The sequence below is a fragment of the Leptodactylus fuscus genome, chromosome 3 (assembly GCF_031893055.1).
Source record: "Leptodactylus fuscus isolate aLepFus1 chromosome 3, aLepFus1.hap2, whole genome shotgun sequence".
NCBI lineage: Eukaryota > Metazoa > Chordata > Amphibia > Anura > Leptodactylidae > Leptodactylus > Leptodactylus fuscus.
This window is the reverse complement of record NC_134267.1, coordinates 24,244,013-24,257,731: the sequence shown is the minus strand read 5'-3', so window position 1 is coordinate 24,257,731 and position 13,719 is coordinate 24,244,013. Positions and strand designations below refer to the sequence as shown.

At 43.3% G+C, this 13,719-nt stretch overlaps 1 protein-coding gene across 1 annotated transcript in view; it reads right to left on the bottom strand.

Moving 5' to 3' along the window:
- The window catches only part of LOC142198458 (phospholipase B1, membrane-associated-like), a 51,953-nt gene that overhangs the window by 20,007 nt on the left and 18,227 nt on the right, over nt 1–13,719 (bottom strand). Inside the window, exons 23-38 of the mRNA XM_075269493.1 lie at nt 13,108–13,181; nt 12,312–12,355; nt 11,027–11,135; nt 9,881–9,941; nt 9,044–9,124; nt 7,938–8,003; nt 6,991–7,091; nt 4,969–5,050; nt 4,579–4,683; nt 4,304–4,399; nt 2,501–2,572; nt 2,097–2,162; nt 1,923–1,983; nt 1,772–1,830; nt 443–516; nt 130–173 (exon numbers count right to left, since the gene is read on the bottom strand). Of these exons, the coding sequence (XP_075125594.1) occupies nt 130–173; nt 443–516; nt 1,772–1,830; nt 1,923–1,983; nt 2,097–2,162; nt 2,501–2,572; nt 4,304–4,399; nt 4,579–4,683; nt 4,969–5,050; nt 6,991–7,091; nt 7,938–8,003; nt 9,044–9,124; nt 9,881–9,941; nt 11,027–11,135; nt 12,312–12,355; nt 13,108–13,181 (1,195 nt within the window). The remainder of the gene's footprint in view (nt 1–129; nt 174–442; nt 517–1,771; nt 1,831–1,922; nt 1,984–2,096; nt 2,163–2,500; nt 2,573–4,303; nt 4,400–4,578; nt 4,684–4,968; nt 5,051–6,990; nt 7,092–7,937; nt 8,004–9,043; nt 9,125–9,880; nt 9,942–11,026; nt 11,136–12,311; nt 12,356–13,107; nt 13,182–13,719) is intronic.

Below are 13,719 nucleotides of genomic sequence, written 5' to 3'. Positions count from 1 at the left end.
ATCTGCAGTACCTCCTTTGACCACTACAAAGAGAACAGCGCTATCTGCTTCCTGCTCCCATCTCTGTGGCGTTTGCACTACGTGGGGCCCTGGCCTAAATGTCATCAATAGATGCAATACTGGGCTTACTTGGTAAGGTGGTGACTTGGTGTAGAGTAAAATCTCCTCCGATACTGAAATACATTAGAATAATATATTAGTATAATCCAGACATTATATTCTACAGCAATTACACAAAGTATCATTTCATCTAAGCCCCCATACCAAATTTTAACAAAACTTTTTTGAGAACTTCTAAATGTGAGTATATTCGTAGGTACATTGAAATATTCTTTATTCGGCCACATCTGTACTAGATGGTAACAGTAATGTCATAAACCTGCTCAGTAATAATATTCTATTTCTAAGATTTTCACGGTTTGTTGGTATTATTTATTATTACCTCCATGATAATCCGCGATATTGTTTGATCACATCCAAGACATCGTCGGGACTGGAGCCGATTCCATTACCAGCCTGAAATATATGAACCCACAAACACTTAATTACATCTTATAAGTAGGAATGCCCACTTATAACATGCCCAGAGTCGGGAGGCTCCCTATACCCCTAGGGCTCGTTCACATGGAGTAAACGCGCCGCGCCGTAAACGCGCCACATTGCGCGGCGCATTTACTCCGTGTGAACGAGCCCTAAGACCCATCGGTGGCTTTTTGAGAACTTTTTGGAGAACTTTTGCTAATGAGTCACTTTGCTTGAGGCTGCTGCATCTTCTAGGGCAGTGATGGCGAATAGAGATGATTCGAATACTAGATTCGAATACCTCGCTCCATAGGAATGCATGTTAGCGGACGGCACTGCCGGCTGGCGCATAACCCCTTGCGGTACCACCGCTCCCATGCATTCCTATGGGAACGGAGGTATTCGAAACTATTCATAGTATTCGAATCATCTCTAATGGCAAACCTTTTAGAGACCGAGTGCCAAAACTGCAACCCAAAACCCACTATTTTATCACAAATTGCCAACATGGCAATTTAACCTTAATAATGTGCGGATCCACAATTGCACACAGTTACGGACCTGCAAAATACGGTCATACGAATGGGGCTTTATAGAGCTTTCTGCTCCACTGTGACCCCCACACAGTACAATCAGCTCCACAATGGCCCTACACAATACAATCAGCTCCACAATGGCCCCACACAGTACAATCAGCTCCACAATGGCCCTACACAATACAATCAGCTCCACAATGGCCCCCACACAATACAATCAGCTCCACAATGGCCCCCACACAATACAATCAGCTCCACAATGGCCCCCACACAGTATAATCTGCTGCACAATGGCCCCCCACAATACAATCAGCTCCACAATGGCCCCCACACAGTATAATCTGCTCCACAATGGCCCCACACAATACAATCAGCTCCACAATGGTCCCCACACAGTACAATTTGCTCCACGGTGGCTCCCACACAGTATAATCGGTTCCACGGATGGGTGCCCAAGGAGAGGGCTCTGAGTGCCACCTCTTGCACCCGTGCCATAGGTTCGCCATCATGGTTCTAGGGTAATGTACAAATTTTCCATAAATGTTGGGTTTGTCCAAATCTGAGAATTTTTGGAACAACTGAATGGCTTTGGATAATCAAAACACCCAAATTCTCAGGGCAGCAGCACCGATCACGTGAGGTTTGTCATTGGGCTTTAGAGACTGGTGACGGCTTCGCTTTCATGTGCAAAATTACTCTTTACAATTTCTTACAGTCAGAGAATCGCCAAGGGCTGCCACAACGCTGACGTCTGCGGGCCGGAGTTCATGAACTGGAAATGGAGGCAAAATTGTGAATACGTCTCTAGTCATGCAAATAGCCGAGAAAGCTTTAGACAAGCGGTCTGGATTGTTCAGGTATTACCGGAGTTGGGCGTTACAGGGGATCGGCTGCGGTCTGTACACTCCAGTTTACTCCCGTGCACCTAGAATACATAGCAGTGAATGAAGATGACCATTCTAAAATGTTCATTGAGAAACTACACAAGAGAAGCGCTGGAGACCCCGGACTCCTCTCCCTGAAAGGACGAATACTCACCAGGTCAGGTGTAATGGTGGGCTTCACATAGTTGCTGTTCTTTGCAGTCTTCACATAGGGATCATTCTAAAAACAAACCAATGTAATATCAGATGGTGACTATTCACTTAGTCTAGGGCTACACAGCTCCAAAGGTTTCCCTATGACATGAATTTCACCCTATTAGATGGTCCCATCTGATTGTTGACAAGTCGTGCTCCAGTTCGGGGCCTTCTATAAAAGCTCGGCTTGGGCCCACGTTGGGTACAATGTCTCCTCACAGCCAGCCGGGGCCAATCTGTATATTTTAGCAGCCCCTTTTCTTCTATATCTGGCCCAGACCACCATAAAGACCTCTACACAACATGTCTGTACACACAAGCTTCCCATCATCCCCATCCCTGGTCTAGATCCAGCACACCTACCTCAGGGGGACAGACAATACCGATGTCCTCATCAAGCCTCTGGTTATTCGTCTTTTGGCCGACAGGTTCAAACTATGAGCAGAAAGAAAATATCTATTACTGAAGAGAATGACCTGTAGGATAGTGAGAACCTTGTGTCAAGGGATAAGAAAAAGTGTGCAAAGGAAGAAAAACCTACAAGAATATGGGGTCAGGGACATATAGAGGGAGAAGGATCAAAGCAGTTCAAAGCTTCCTCTAATCCCAAAACTAAACTATGACCACAGCGTCACCTATCCTGATTCCTGCCTGTAGCATTAGATGAAGTTGATGGTAAAGGAAAAAAATGGAGATGTAACACTCTTAAAGGGAGTCTGTCATTAGAACCAGCATATCAGGCCACGGTCACCTGAATAACACAGTCTATTTCTCTTGTGAACCACTGCCGCCATTACTGAGATAACCCTATTTTTGTCAATTCACAAATGTGCTCTTTGTAAGAATGAGGGCGTCACCTCTTACCTTCTTGAAGCAATGGCAATTTCCTCATGGCTCCAAAGAACTCATTTGCATTTTGACAAAAACAGCGATATCTTGGCAATGGGGCAGTGATTCACAAGGGAAAACAGTGTATAATTCAGGTGACCCTAACCTATCTATCTGCAGGGCTGGCTGATATACTGGAGTATGGTGAAAGTAACCTACCTATCTGCAGGGCTGGGGTGATATATTTTATTCTGGTGACAGTAACCTATCTATCTGCAGGACTGGGGTGATATATTTTATTCTGGTGACAGTAACCTATCTATCTGCAGGACTGGGGTGATATGCTGGTTCTGGTGACACTAACCTATCTATCTGCAGGACTGGGGTGATATGCTGGTTCTGGTGACACTAACCTATCTATCTGCAGGACTGGAGTGATATGCTGGGTCTGGTGACACTAACCTATCTATCTGCAGGGCTGGGGTGATATGCTGGTTCTGATGACAGTAACCTATCTATCTGCAGGGCTGGGGTGATATGCTGGGTCTGGTGACAGTAACCTATCTATCTGCAGGACTGGGGTGATATGCTGGGTCTGGTGACAGTAACCTATCTATCTGCAGGACTGGGGTGATATGCTGGGTCTGGTGACAGTAACCTATCTATCTGCAGGACTGGGGTGATATGCTGGGTCTGGTGACAATAACCTATCTATCTGCAGGACTGGGGTGATATGCGGGGTCTGGTGACAGTTACCTATCTATCTGCAGGACTGAGGTGATATGCTGGTTCTGGTGACAGTTACCTATCTATCTGCAGGGCTGGGGTGACGTGGGTTATAGTGACGATAACCTATCTATCTGCAGGGCTGGGGTGATATATTGTGCTTTGCTGACAGACTCCCTGGGTGGGGTGTTATATTTTATTCTGGTGACACTCCCTTTAACATGTCCCATCACACTAATTTAGTAGACATGATATTGTGTAATTTCTACCCTGCCCCCAACCTTCACTCTCTCCATGTTGGCACTATGTAAGATTTGCTCATGGTATGGGGCTAACCCGGCTATCTCCTCATTGGTTGCTCAGCTACAGTAGACGGAGAGGTCACTATCACCATAGTCCAATGATGGCCTCTTAGAAGGTCTAATCTTGTCACCCGAGTCCCTGTAAAGCGTCAGGTGTGATTTGGGTGATCAAGCTTTATCGGTAGTTAGGTAAATGTACAGACTTATAGGCAGGTAATAGAAGGGTTGCCTAGATATGACCAGAACATGCGCTACTAATAGAGTTATTATACAGATCAGCCCTTGCAAAGACAAAAAAACTGAACCTCACCATGTTTTTCCATAGACCACGTGCGCCCTGGGCGTGAGCCTTCTCTCCAAAATGGAAACAATCCGGGGACATGAAGGATCTGTCTGGGACGCCGTTCTGGCACAACACAAATATAACTCTTTACATTAGACTTTCTAAACCAAGAAATTCCACATACACAAGAATAATGGTGGCGCCCCCTACTGAAGGCGCCATCTTGTGATTGTCTAACTGTAGAATAGGAATTGCAAGACCAAATCACTTCTCTAAAATTTGGGATTTTCCAGTATTCTTACCGCATTTAACGGTATGACGAGACCCTCCAAAAATGGCTGAACGACAACGGTGAAATCCTCCTTGGTGTCATACAGGCCGCTGTCCACCAACTGACGAGTTTTTTCCTAAAAAATGGATCACATAGTTGTTTTTTATTTCTGGGGTCTACACATTGGACGTTTGTGCCATAGGTGCAGCTGTACCCAATGGATATACCATGTGGTTTATGGTTTATAACATGAACGCCTATGGCTGACGTATGCATTACTGTATATAGGCATATGGTGTATACGATGGTGGGCTCCATCTGAGGTATACATCGGGAGATTGCCCTGATTCATACTTCTTACAGAAAGCTTGACTGTAATGTGAACAGAGCCTAAGAATTGACTCCATATATTCTCACTTACTTGGTATTGCTTGTTGAATAACTTAAGAGTGGAAATTTCGGCAGACCCTTCTGGGTTGGTGACGACGCATCCACACAGCGCACTGCGGAGAGACACGTTATACATATCTTTCAGTCCTTCGTCCTCATTGTTCTTTCGATATTAGAGACGAGGTAGGAGGAAGCCATTTTGGGGGGCTGAATTGATAAACATCCCTTCCATTTGTTGCAGGGGCCACTAAGGGACATAATACTGTGTGCAGGGGCCACTATGGGACATAATACTGTGTGCAGGGGCCACTATGGGACATAATACTGTGTGCAGGGGCCACTATGGGGGATAATACTGTGTGCAGGGGCCACTAAGGGACAAAATACTGTGTGCAGGGGCCAGTAAGGGGTACGGGGTAGGTAAGACGGGGAAGGGGGCATGGGGTTGGGGGGGGGGAGGGGGCACGTGCCTGGGGGGCAAAGGGGCACGGGGTAGGAGGAATGAGTGAGCACATGGGGGATGCGGGTTGGGAGAAAGGGGGGTGGCGGGTGCCAGGAGGGAGAGGAGGAAAAGAGATCCAGCGGGCCACAGGGTGGGGCCCAGGGGTCCATGGGCCCACAGGTGTAGGAAAGGTAAAGGAACAAGCCTGTGCGGCACTCCAAGCGGGTTGCGCAGGGGGTCAGGGTTCCGCGGACGAAGTCGCCGGTACTGCTATTATGAAATAAAGCTGAGATGTGAGCAGAGCCTCCGCTGATCAGCTGATTCCTCTATAGGTTAACCATTCGTGATCAGAAATGTCTGTAAATAATTGAGTCCTCGGTATCGTCTCTTCACTAGGTCAGAGTTTCAGAGATGATATTGTACAATGGTGTACACCAAGTGATCGGCCCCCGGACTGATACAGCGCCATAAACATATGTGATTAACCCCTTCACGATATCTGCTCTATGGGTTCATGGCTCTGTTTGCTTCGCTGTGCTTCTATTTATATCTTACACTTTGACCCTTTATATTGATATATTTTAGGTGATCATACAGTAGGTGATAACAGGATTTATGTTAGTCAATTATTTTCTAATAGTGAGTTAGTTCACTGACTATAGACCGAACATATGAGTAACTGCTTGCCGAACGCAGATTGGGCCGATGTCTATCTTGCCCGTTCCCCTTTGACAAACTTGACTTGGCTGGGGGAGCGGGTAGCCCCTTCTTACACCTTATCTGCCCAAGAACAAAAAGATCAGGCAGCTGCTGGGTTCTCCATCCTGCCCGATCCTTTCTCCCAATACTCGAAAATCCAGCTACCAAATCCCTATCCCCTGACAACTGTGGTCACCCACATTAGATGGATGGCCTGTCCCACCAAAAGTATACATGTATGGCCAGCTTTAGGTACAAGGGTGAGGGGTTACATCGGAGAACAGCGTCAATGGCTATCTAGTGGTTATACAGGGTGCCTTGCTATACTCCTAGAAGTGATGGCCAAACCCGGGGAGATTCAATTTGCAGATATTTGGGAGGATCGCCCCTAGTAAGTGCTATTATTATACACTGGGATCTCTTCAGACCTCAGAGTATAATAACTGAAGGCTCAGTGGTGGTGTGGTAACATAATAAGCACTGATACTCACCTCCCCTCACCACTCCTGGGCTCCATTGTGGAATCTCATCTTCCTTCCTGGGCATCCCTGGCTTTTCTCAATCACAGCCCCCCGGGGTAACCCAGGGCCACTGACATTATATAGGAGGCCAGACATTGTGAGGGAGCCCAGGAGAGGTGAGTATGAGTGTGTTTATAATATTTCCGCACCTCCCCTCGACCTCCACTTATTATACTCTAAAGAGAGACCCCAGGGTATAATAATGATTTTTGGGTTATGAACCCCAGCCACACCCAAAATTTTTGGAAAGTTTATAATGCACCTGACACATTACGAACTGGTTCATTTATCTCTACCTTGGATCAGTTTCCAGGTCTGACCTCGGTATTAGATGAGTTGTACAAGTTGGATTTTTTTTTTTACCAACAACATAGACTTTCATAAGACTAACCTCATGAGCCTCTGTGGGCAGTGAGTATCCGGGTTATCGTATAAGCCTTTCAGGGGCAAAATGTCCAAAATTGTCACCAGATTAACAAACATCCTTGGGACCTGTGTGGGGGGGAAAAGCATGGATCAAACCAATGTCAGCCCTGAAGAGGGGGGTGCCGTGTGCCTTGGAGGATGCATTTAAGGCCAAACAGGAACAGGAACAGGAAAAATTCTAAATATCTTGCAATTCCAAGTCTTGCCCCTAAGCCTAATATAGTTTGAGATATCCTGTCTCCTGTAGATGGGCCATTCGATCTGGAACAGACCCTATTGACTTCTATGGGAGAGTTTTCTAGGCACACTCTGTGACCTGTGCAGAGAGGGAATTATAGATAAGCCATGAAATCCTGTATTGTGATTGGTGGATTCTGTGTCTTATCTACCTATACTTGAGAGCGGTGATTATCGGTGTGCTGTAAGTGAGGTGACTGCTGCAAAGAAATCTCCTACAGAAAACAATAAGTCTTAGTATATTATTTGGCTTAGTGGTCAGAGCTGCAGGATTTTTAGGAAATTTTTAAAGTATAGATAGTGACATGGAATTTTTTTTTAAATTTCACCAAAAATTCTTTAAAACCATGTTAAAATAATAAATAATAAATAATAACAAAAAAATATATAAACTAATAATAATAGTTATAAATAATAATAATATAAAAAGAAAATAATAATAATAATACCTTTTTTTAAAAAATGGTTAAAAAACAAGGTCATTTTCTGGTGACACATTCCCTTTAAAGGGGTTATCCAAGACTGGATATTGATTGCCCATCCTTAGGACAGTTCATCAATATCAGATTGGTGGGGGTCTGACACTGGGCAGGAGCATATTATGAAGGGACCCCTGAACGCTGACTTATCGGAGTCTTGCTTTATGTTGCGTTTCTCTAACGCCATGTACCGTACCTCTTGCTGCAGATAATCCAGGGCCTGCTTAATGCGGGACACAAACTGCTCTGGGGAGTGATATTTCTGCAAAAATGAAGAATAAATGAAATATTTTTAGTTTATTTTTTTTTACCTGTGATACAAAGTAAAATAGGGCGAGTTATTTAACATGAGCAGAAGGGGGTAAATAACTGGATATATGGGTATACAATGTCACCATATAAAGCACTGATATAACGTATCGTCTATATACATATAGATTATTATATCATCTGCTTTGTAATATAACATGCGTGACCTGTAGAGACATTGCCCGGGACAGATACTGAGGAGTCTTGGATGATATCTCAAGGAGCACAATGGATATCGGTAATGTGTTTATTGCACATGAGGAAGTTCTATCTATAAATACGTCACAGATAAAGACAAAGCAGCCAGAAATATACAAGGGATAATATTCAATACATTGTGTAACAAGTGCGCCTCATGTGTGACACTACTAGATATAGGTAGGGAGGCCTAAAACTAACAAAATATCAACACAACATATAATATACAATAATAATAATAAATAATATCTAATAATAGTGATACTTAATATATTTTTAGTTTTTTTTTTTTACATTTTATTTATTTATTTATTTTTTGTTATATATATATATATATATATATATATATATATATATATATATTTATTCATTTATTTTATAAACTTGTAAACTTTCTTTTTTATTTTTTTTTATAGTCCCACAAGGGGATTGATACATGCAGAATATTACTGTGTCTATAAACCCTAGAGTGCTGTATGCAGAATATTACTGTGTCTATAAACCCTAGAGTGCTGTATGCAGAATATTACTGTGTCTGTAAACCCTAGAGTGCTGTATGAAGAATGTTACTGTGTCTCCAAACCCCAGAGTGCTGTATGCAGAATGTTACTGTGTCTATAAACCCCAGAGTGCTGTATGCAGAATGTTACTGTGTCTCTAAATCTGAGAGTGCTGTATGCAGAATGTCACTGTACTTCCAAAACCAAGCTCTTTACAATGCAACATTTCCACAGATGAGAAAACTGACTTTCTTTTCCAGTTTGTCCATTTTTTTAGAGAAATGATACAACATACCGGATCTTTGCAGATTCCACATAAGTCATTTCCTCCTATGAATATGGTCAGGAGTTTCCAGTCTTCTGTGTAATTTATTTGCTAGACGAGAAGAATACAGTAATATTACCAAATACAGAGGATACATACAGCTCTTCATTGTTAGGTTTCTAAGTGTGAGCATGCTGCCTATGGTTTTCATAATAAGGTTGTCACTAGGTGGCGCTGTTTAGCTTGTTTATTTCTTACTAAAGCTTTGCAGAAAAATACAATGGACACCAAGACCAAGGTTGTATATTGGCTTGTCACAGCAAACCATGAGATGTAGCAAAGTTTAACTTGACCCATCATGCTGCAGCAAATTATCAGTGACTAAATCGATTGTGACAGGAGCACAACTCCAGATATAATGTCTCCATTGTCATTGTAATAACTTTGCATTTTTGGGGGGTCACAGTGGTTGCAGCTGTGATTAGAGCCAGAAGCCAGGGGGTCCCACAGGTGCCCCTCACCACACCAAGAATTATTAAATGTCTTTTATGGACGGCAGCTTGTATATCGTAAATGTATTCCCTCCTCTGGTGCACTGGAGTGAGAAGATTTATGATACACAGCCTTCCACTGTCAGAAAGGAGACAATTAACCCTTTAATGGCAAAAATAGCATCTGGTCAGAGGGGAGGAAAGGTAGGTTGTGGCATAAAAAAGGGAACAATTACTATGTGGCAAGGAACGAGAATGATGGGAAGCTTGTGAGTACAGACATTGTGAAGATGTCTTCAAGGCAGTCTAGGCCCAGATAGAGAAGGAAAAGGAAATATTAATGCTGCTAAAATGTAGAGATGTATATTGTACTCACTCTTTGAAGTTCCATATTTTTCATCTTTGTCACCAATGATTCGGCCTGTGTGAGCATATCACTGCAAAGCAAGGGAAGACAGTCAATAGAAAAGATACCTGGAGAACAACATTGATTTAAGGATCTGTCTAGAAGATGTTAGTGCACAGTCAAGGAGTCAGAATCCAGCTATGGTGTGCTATATACACAAGAGTGGATGGTCGGTCAATATCCAAGATTAATTGGCTGGTTGAGATCTTCCTGGCCATTCCAGTCTGTCTGATAACCAATAAACCAATTTACCTTGTAGTCAGCCCCAGTCAGTCCCTAGACCTGTGGGCTATGTTATACATCTTTCTCCACAGGAAGACGCCGGAGCTATTTTCATTTCTAGCTTGTTAGTTCCCTGCTAAGGTGTTCCCTTATCTGTGTCTGCATTACCCATATTTGACTTCACCATTTTATCTGACTGTGAATCTGCGCTGCCTTCCCCAACCTTTATATGGATTATCGGTCTGACTCTGTGCCACCAGCCCTGACCTCTACCTTGACTACCATTATGCACAAACTCCTCCTGCCTTGACCTCCATCTGTACTTGTTCCTTCAGTACTATGCACTGATATATCTTCAGTCACTTAGAATAGCTGTTACTAGCACCTGAACTACTCCAAGAGGTAACAACATGGTGGCCCCTGCAGTGAAACCCAGATTCCCATACAGACTTTTAGGGGTGAAAACTAGGGGACAACTATGACAAATCAAGTCAGTGAATGGATATTGCTGTGCTTGGTAAGCACTAAACAAGCCTCTTCTAACAGTCGATCATGCCTGCAGATTGCAGTTTTACCCTTGCCTGGCCTTGATTCTAATCTTGACTCCTGAATTGGCCTTGACCTGAATACATCATCCTTGGGATTGTTCGCCTTGTACTTGTTCTTCTCTCCTGCCTGTCCCCATACTATTGTCGCCCTCTGGCCTGTCACATCCTGATCTTTTCATGGTGACCATTGATGACTATGTTACTACTCTACTGAGAAGCATTACATAAAGGTTTTCTATATGTATCGGGGTTGTGTAGTCAGAGCCTGGTATACATTATGGGAAACTTGCTGATCGGTTTCTAATATATCAGGTAAGACGACTAGAAGTTTTCCTTTCCGACATACTCTGCCTTCGCCCCAGGGACGGCACGGTTTAGCCTTGCATTTTGTACATGATGAGATCCTCTTCTTATGGAGTAACCTTGTATATCCGGGTTGTACAGTCGCAGGATGTCTGGAACAGATATATTGGTTTTGTGAAGTTGCAAGTATAATTTTTCACCTACTTTACCCCCATTCATTTTCTGGTTATCACCATCATGTAATGTCATTAGACCCAAGGGTCTCCATATACAGCAAAAACACAATCTCTTCTTTTCTTGCCCCCAGTCCTGGCAACTCAAGATAAGAAGTCAGAAAGGTGAGGGAGGGGACAAAAATCATAGCTACTCTAGTAGAGAGGAGTGAACCAGGTTCAATCTGAATTGCATATTCTTCCCATGTTCCTTTGCACAGTGGAGCGTTCATGGCTTAATAAGAATCCACACACCTTAATGGTGGTTCTCGCCCTATGGAGTGATGATATCCCCTCAACCCTGTCTAAGCCGCTCACCTCTACCAGATCAGTCCTCTCTGCGCCGAGCTGATGAGATGCAAATACATCGAAACGGCTGTCCTTGGCTGAGAAGACTGTATCTGGTATAATCCCAACATCATTGCAAACAAAGGCCTCTGAGAAGGTCTGCATGATGTTAAAGGGAGCGCCCTCTATAGGCTTGCTTGACTGAGACTCTGTCTTTCTAATTACATCATGGAAGATAGACTTGCACACTCAGTCAGCGCCCTCTATTGGTGTGCATACTTGATGCACTGACATCCTAATTACACCATGGAAGTCAGATTTGCATATTCTTCCCATGTTCTTTCAAAATTATGCAGAGTTCTAATAAACACTAATATTCACCTTCCTTCATCTCTCCTAGACTCCCTTGTGGCGTCCAGTACTCCCTTGTAGTCCTCCTCACTAATCTTCTGGCCTCTTCCAGCCACCTGGGTGATGTCACAAGCCCTACAGGACCTAATCACAAGCCTCAGTAGTCCCCCGGGGCCCATGACATCATCCAGAAGACTGGAAGAAGCAAGAAGATGACCAAGGAGAACCCTGGTGGAGTACTGGACAACGAAACGGAGCCTAAGAGAGGTGAGGAAAGTTACTAGAAGTGTTTATTATGTTCCTGCACCTTGTCTGGGCCTCCTCTTATTATACTCTATAATACTAGCAGTTCTGGAAACAAAACAGTCGGATCAAAATAGTGAATATTTGCAAAATGAATCTTGCAAGGTTCAGCCATCTCTACACTAATGTCCACTCAGATTTTGCATGTAAATAGACCTCCTTAAACGTACGTACTTGCCAATGTGGTTACGTTACTGAGGTCTTCATCCCCACCAATGCTATAGGAAGGAAGGGGAACAGTGTTAGTTGGTATTAGGTGTCAGGCATCATGTACGTTGGCATAACCAATGTCTTTGAAATTAAAATTCCAAAACGTTTAAAAAAAAAAAAAAAAAAAAAATCGCACACCCTTCCTATCACTAATATGAGGCAATTGTAGGGATCAGCTGAGCATTGGATAACAGCAACTCGCTTTGGAAACCCTGGGGCAGATTTACTAATATTGTCTAAGTCTGAAGCCCCACATTGAGGAAACGCAGCTTTTGCTGCGGTTTTTTGAGCCAAAGCCAGGAGTCGATTGAGCAGAAGGTAGAAGTCTAAGAACTTCATATGTATTGCCTATTCCTTTTGTATCCATTCTTGGCTTTGGCTCAAAAAACCGCAGCAAAATCAGCAACAAGAAAAAGCAGCGTTTCCGCAATGTGGGGCCTCAGCCTAAAAGTAAGAGTTCTGGAACGTTTTCAGTAGTAAATCTACCCCAATATATTTCATCCTGCCCTCCATTAAGGCGGAGGGGTGTCCGGGGGCATGATGTGGGGCTCTGGTTATCTCAGAAGCCATTAACCTGCTGATAAAACATCTCAAAAGCTTTGTAAACTTGGTTCCTTAAGGTGGTCGGGTCCATTAAGCCAGTAATAAAGGGGCATCAGATGGAGTCAACATTAAAGGCCAATTATATTATTACAATCCTGTATATTGCATTAGACATGTGATGGGCTTTCCATGAAGCGCTCTTTCTTCTTCTTCTTACCTCCAGGATAATCCACGATACTCAGTCACCACATCTAAAGGATCGAGGACGAATGCACCGGCACCATTCCCTGCCTGTAATAGTAATGGCGGACAAGTCAGTACGACTACAATAATATTAGAGGACTAGTCCATTTATAATGTTAGGGATATAAATATCCTTGTGCCTAGTCCCCTGGTTGTGGCGCTCTTCTGTGCCGCCCTGCTGGGGAGATTCTGTATACCGTGTGCATTTATCGCTTTAAGGTTGTTATGTCTACCAGCCAAACTCAGACTGGGTCTACTCCGCCATTTATAAGATTGGGAAGCAGAAGTAACCAGGGCTTTAGGTAGGTGATATACAATATGTGAACACAGCATATACTATGTGTGTATATATATATATATATATATATATATATATACATACATACTGTATATTGTGGACAATGGCTTACATATCTGTATGGCTATACACTGGCATGTCTTGCAGGTATACTGTACATCAGAGGTATAAGCCTCCTCGTGTAGCTCTGGCATGTAGGTGTATAGTGATATGAACAGAGCCTTACATGGCAGATGAAATGTACACAACAAGGTAACGTTACTAAAAGCCTTTAGAAAATTATAAAAT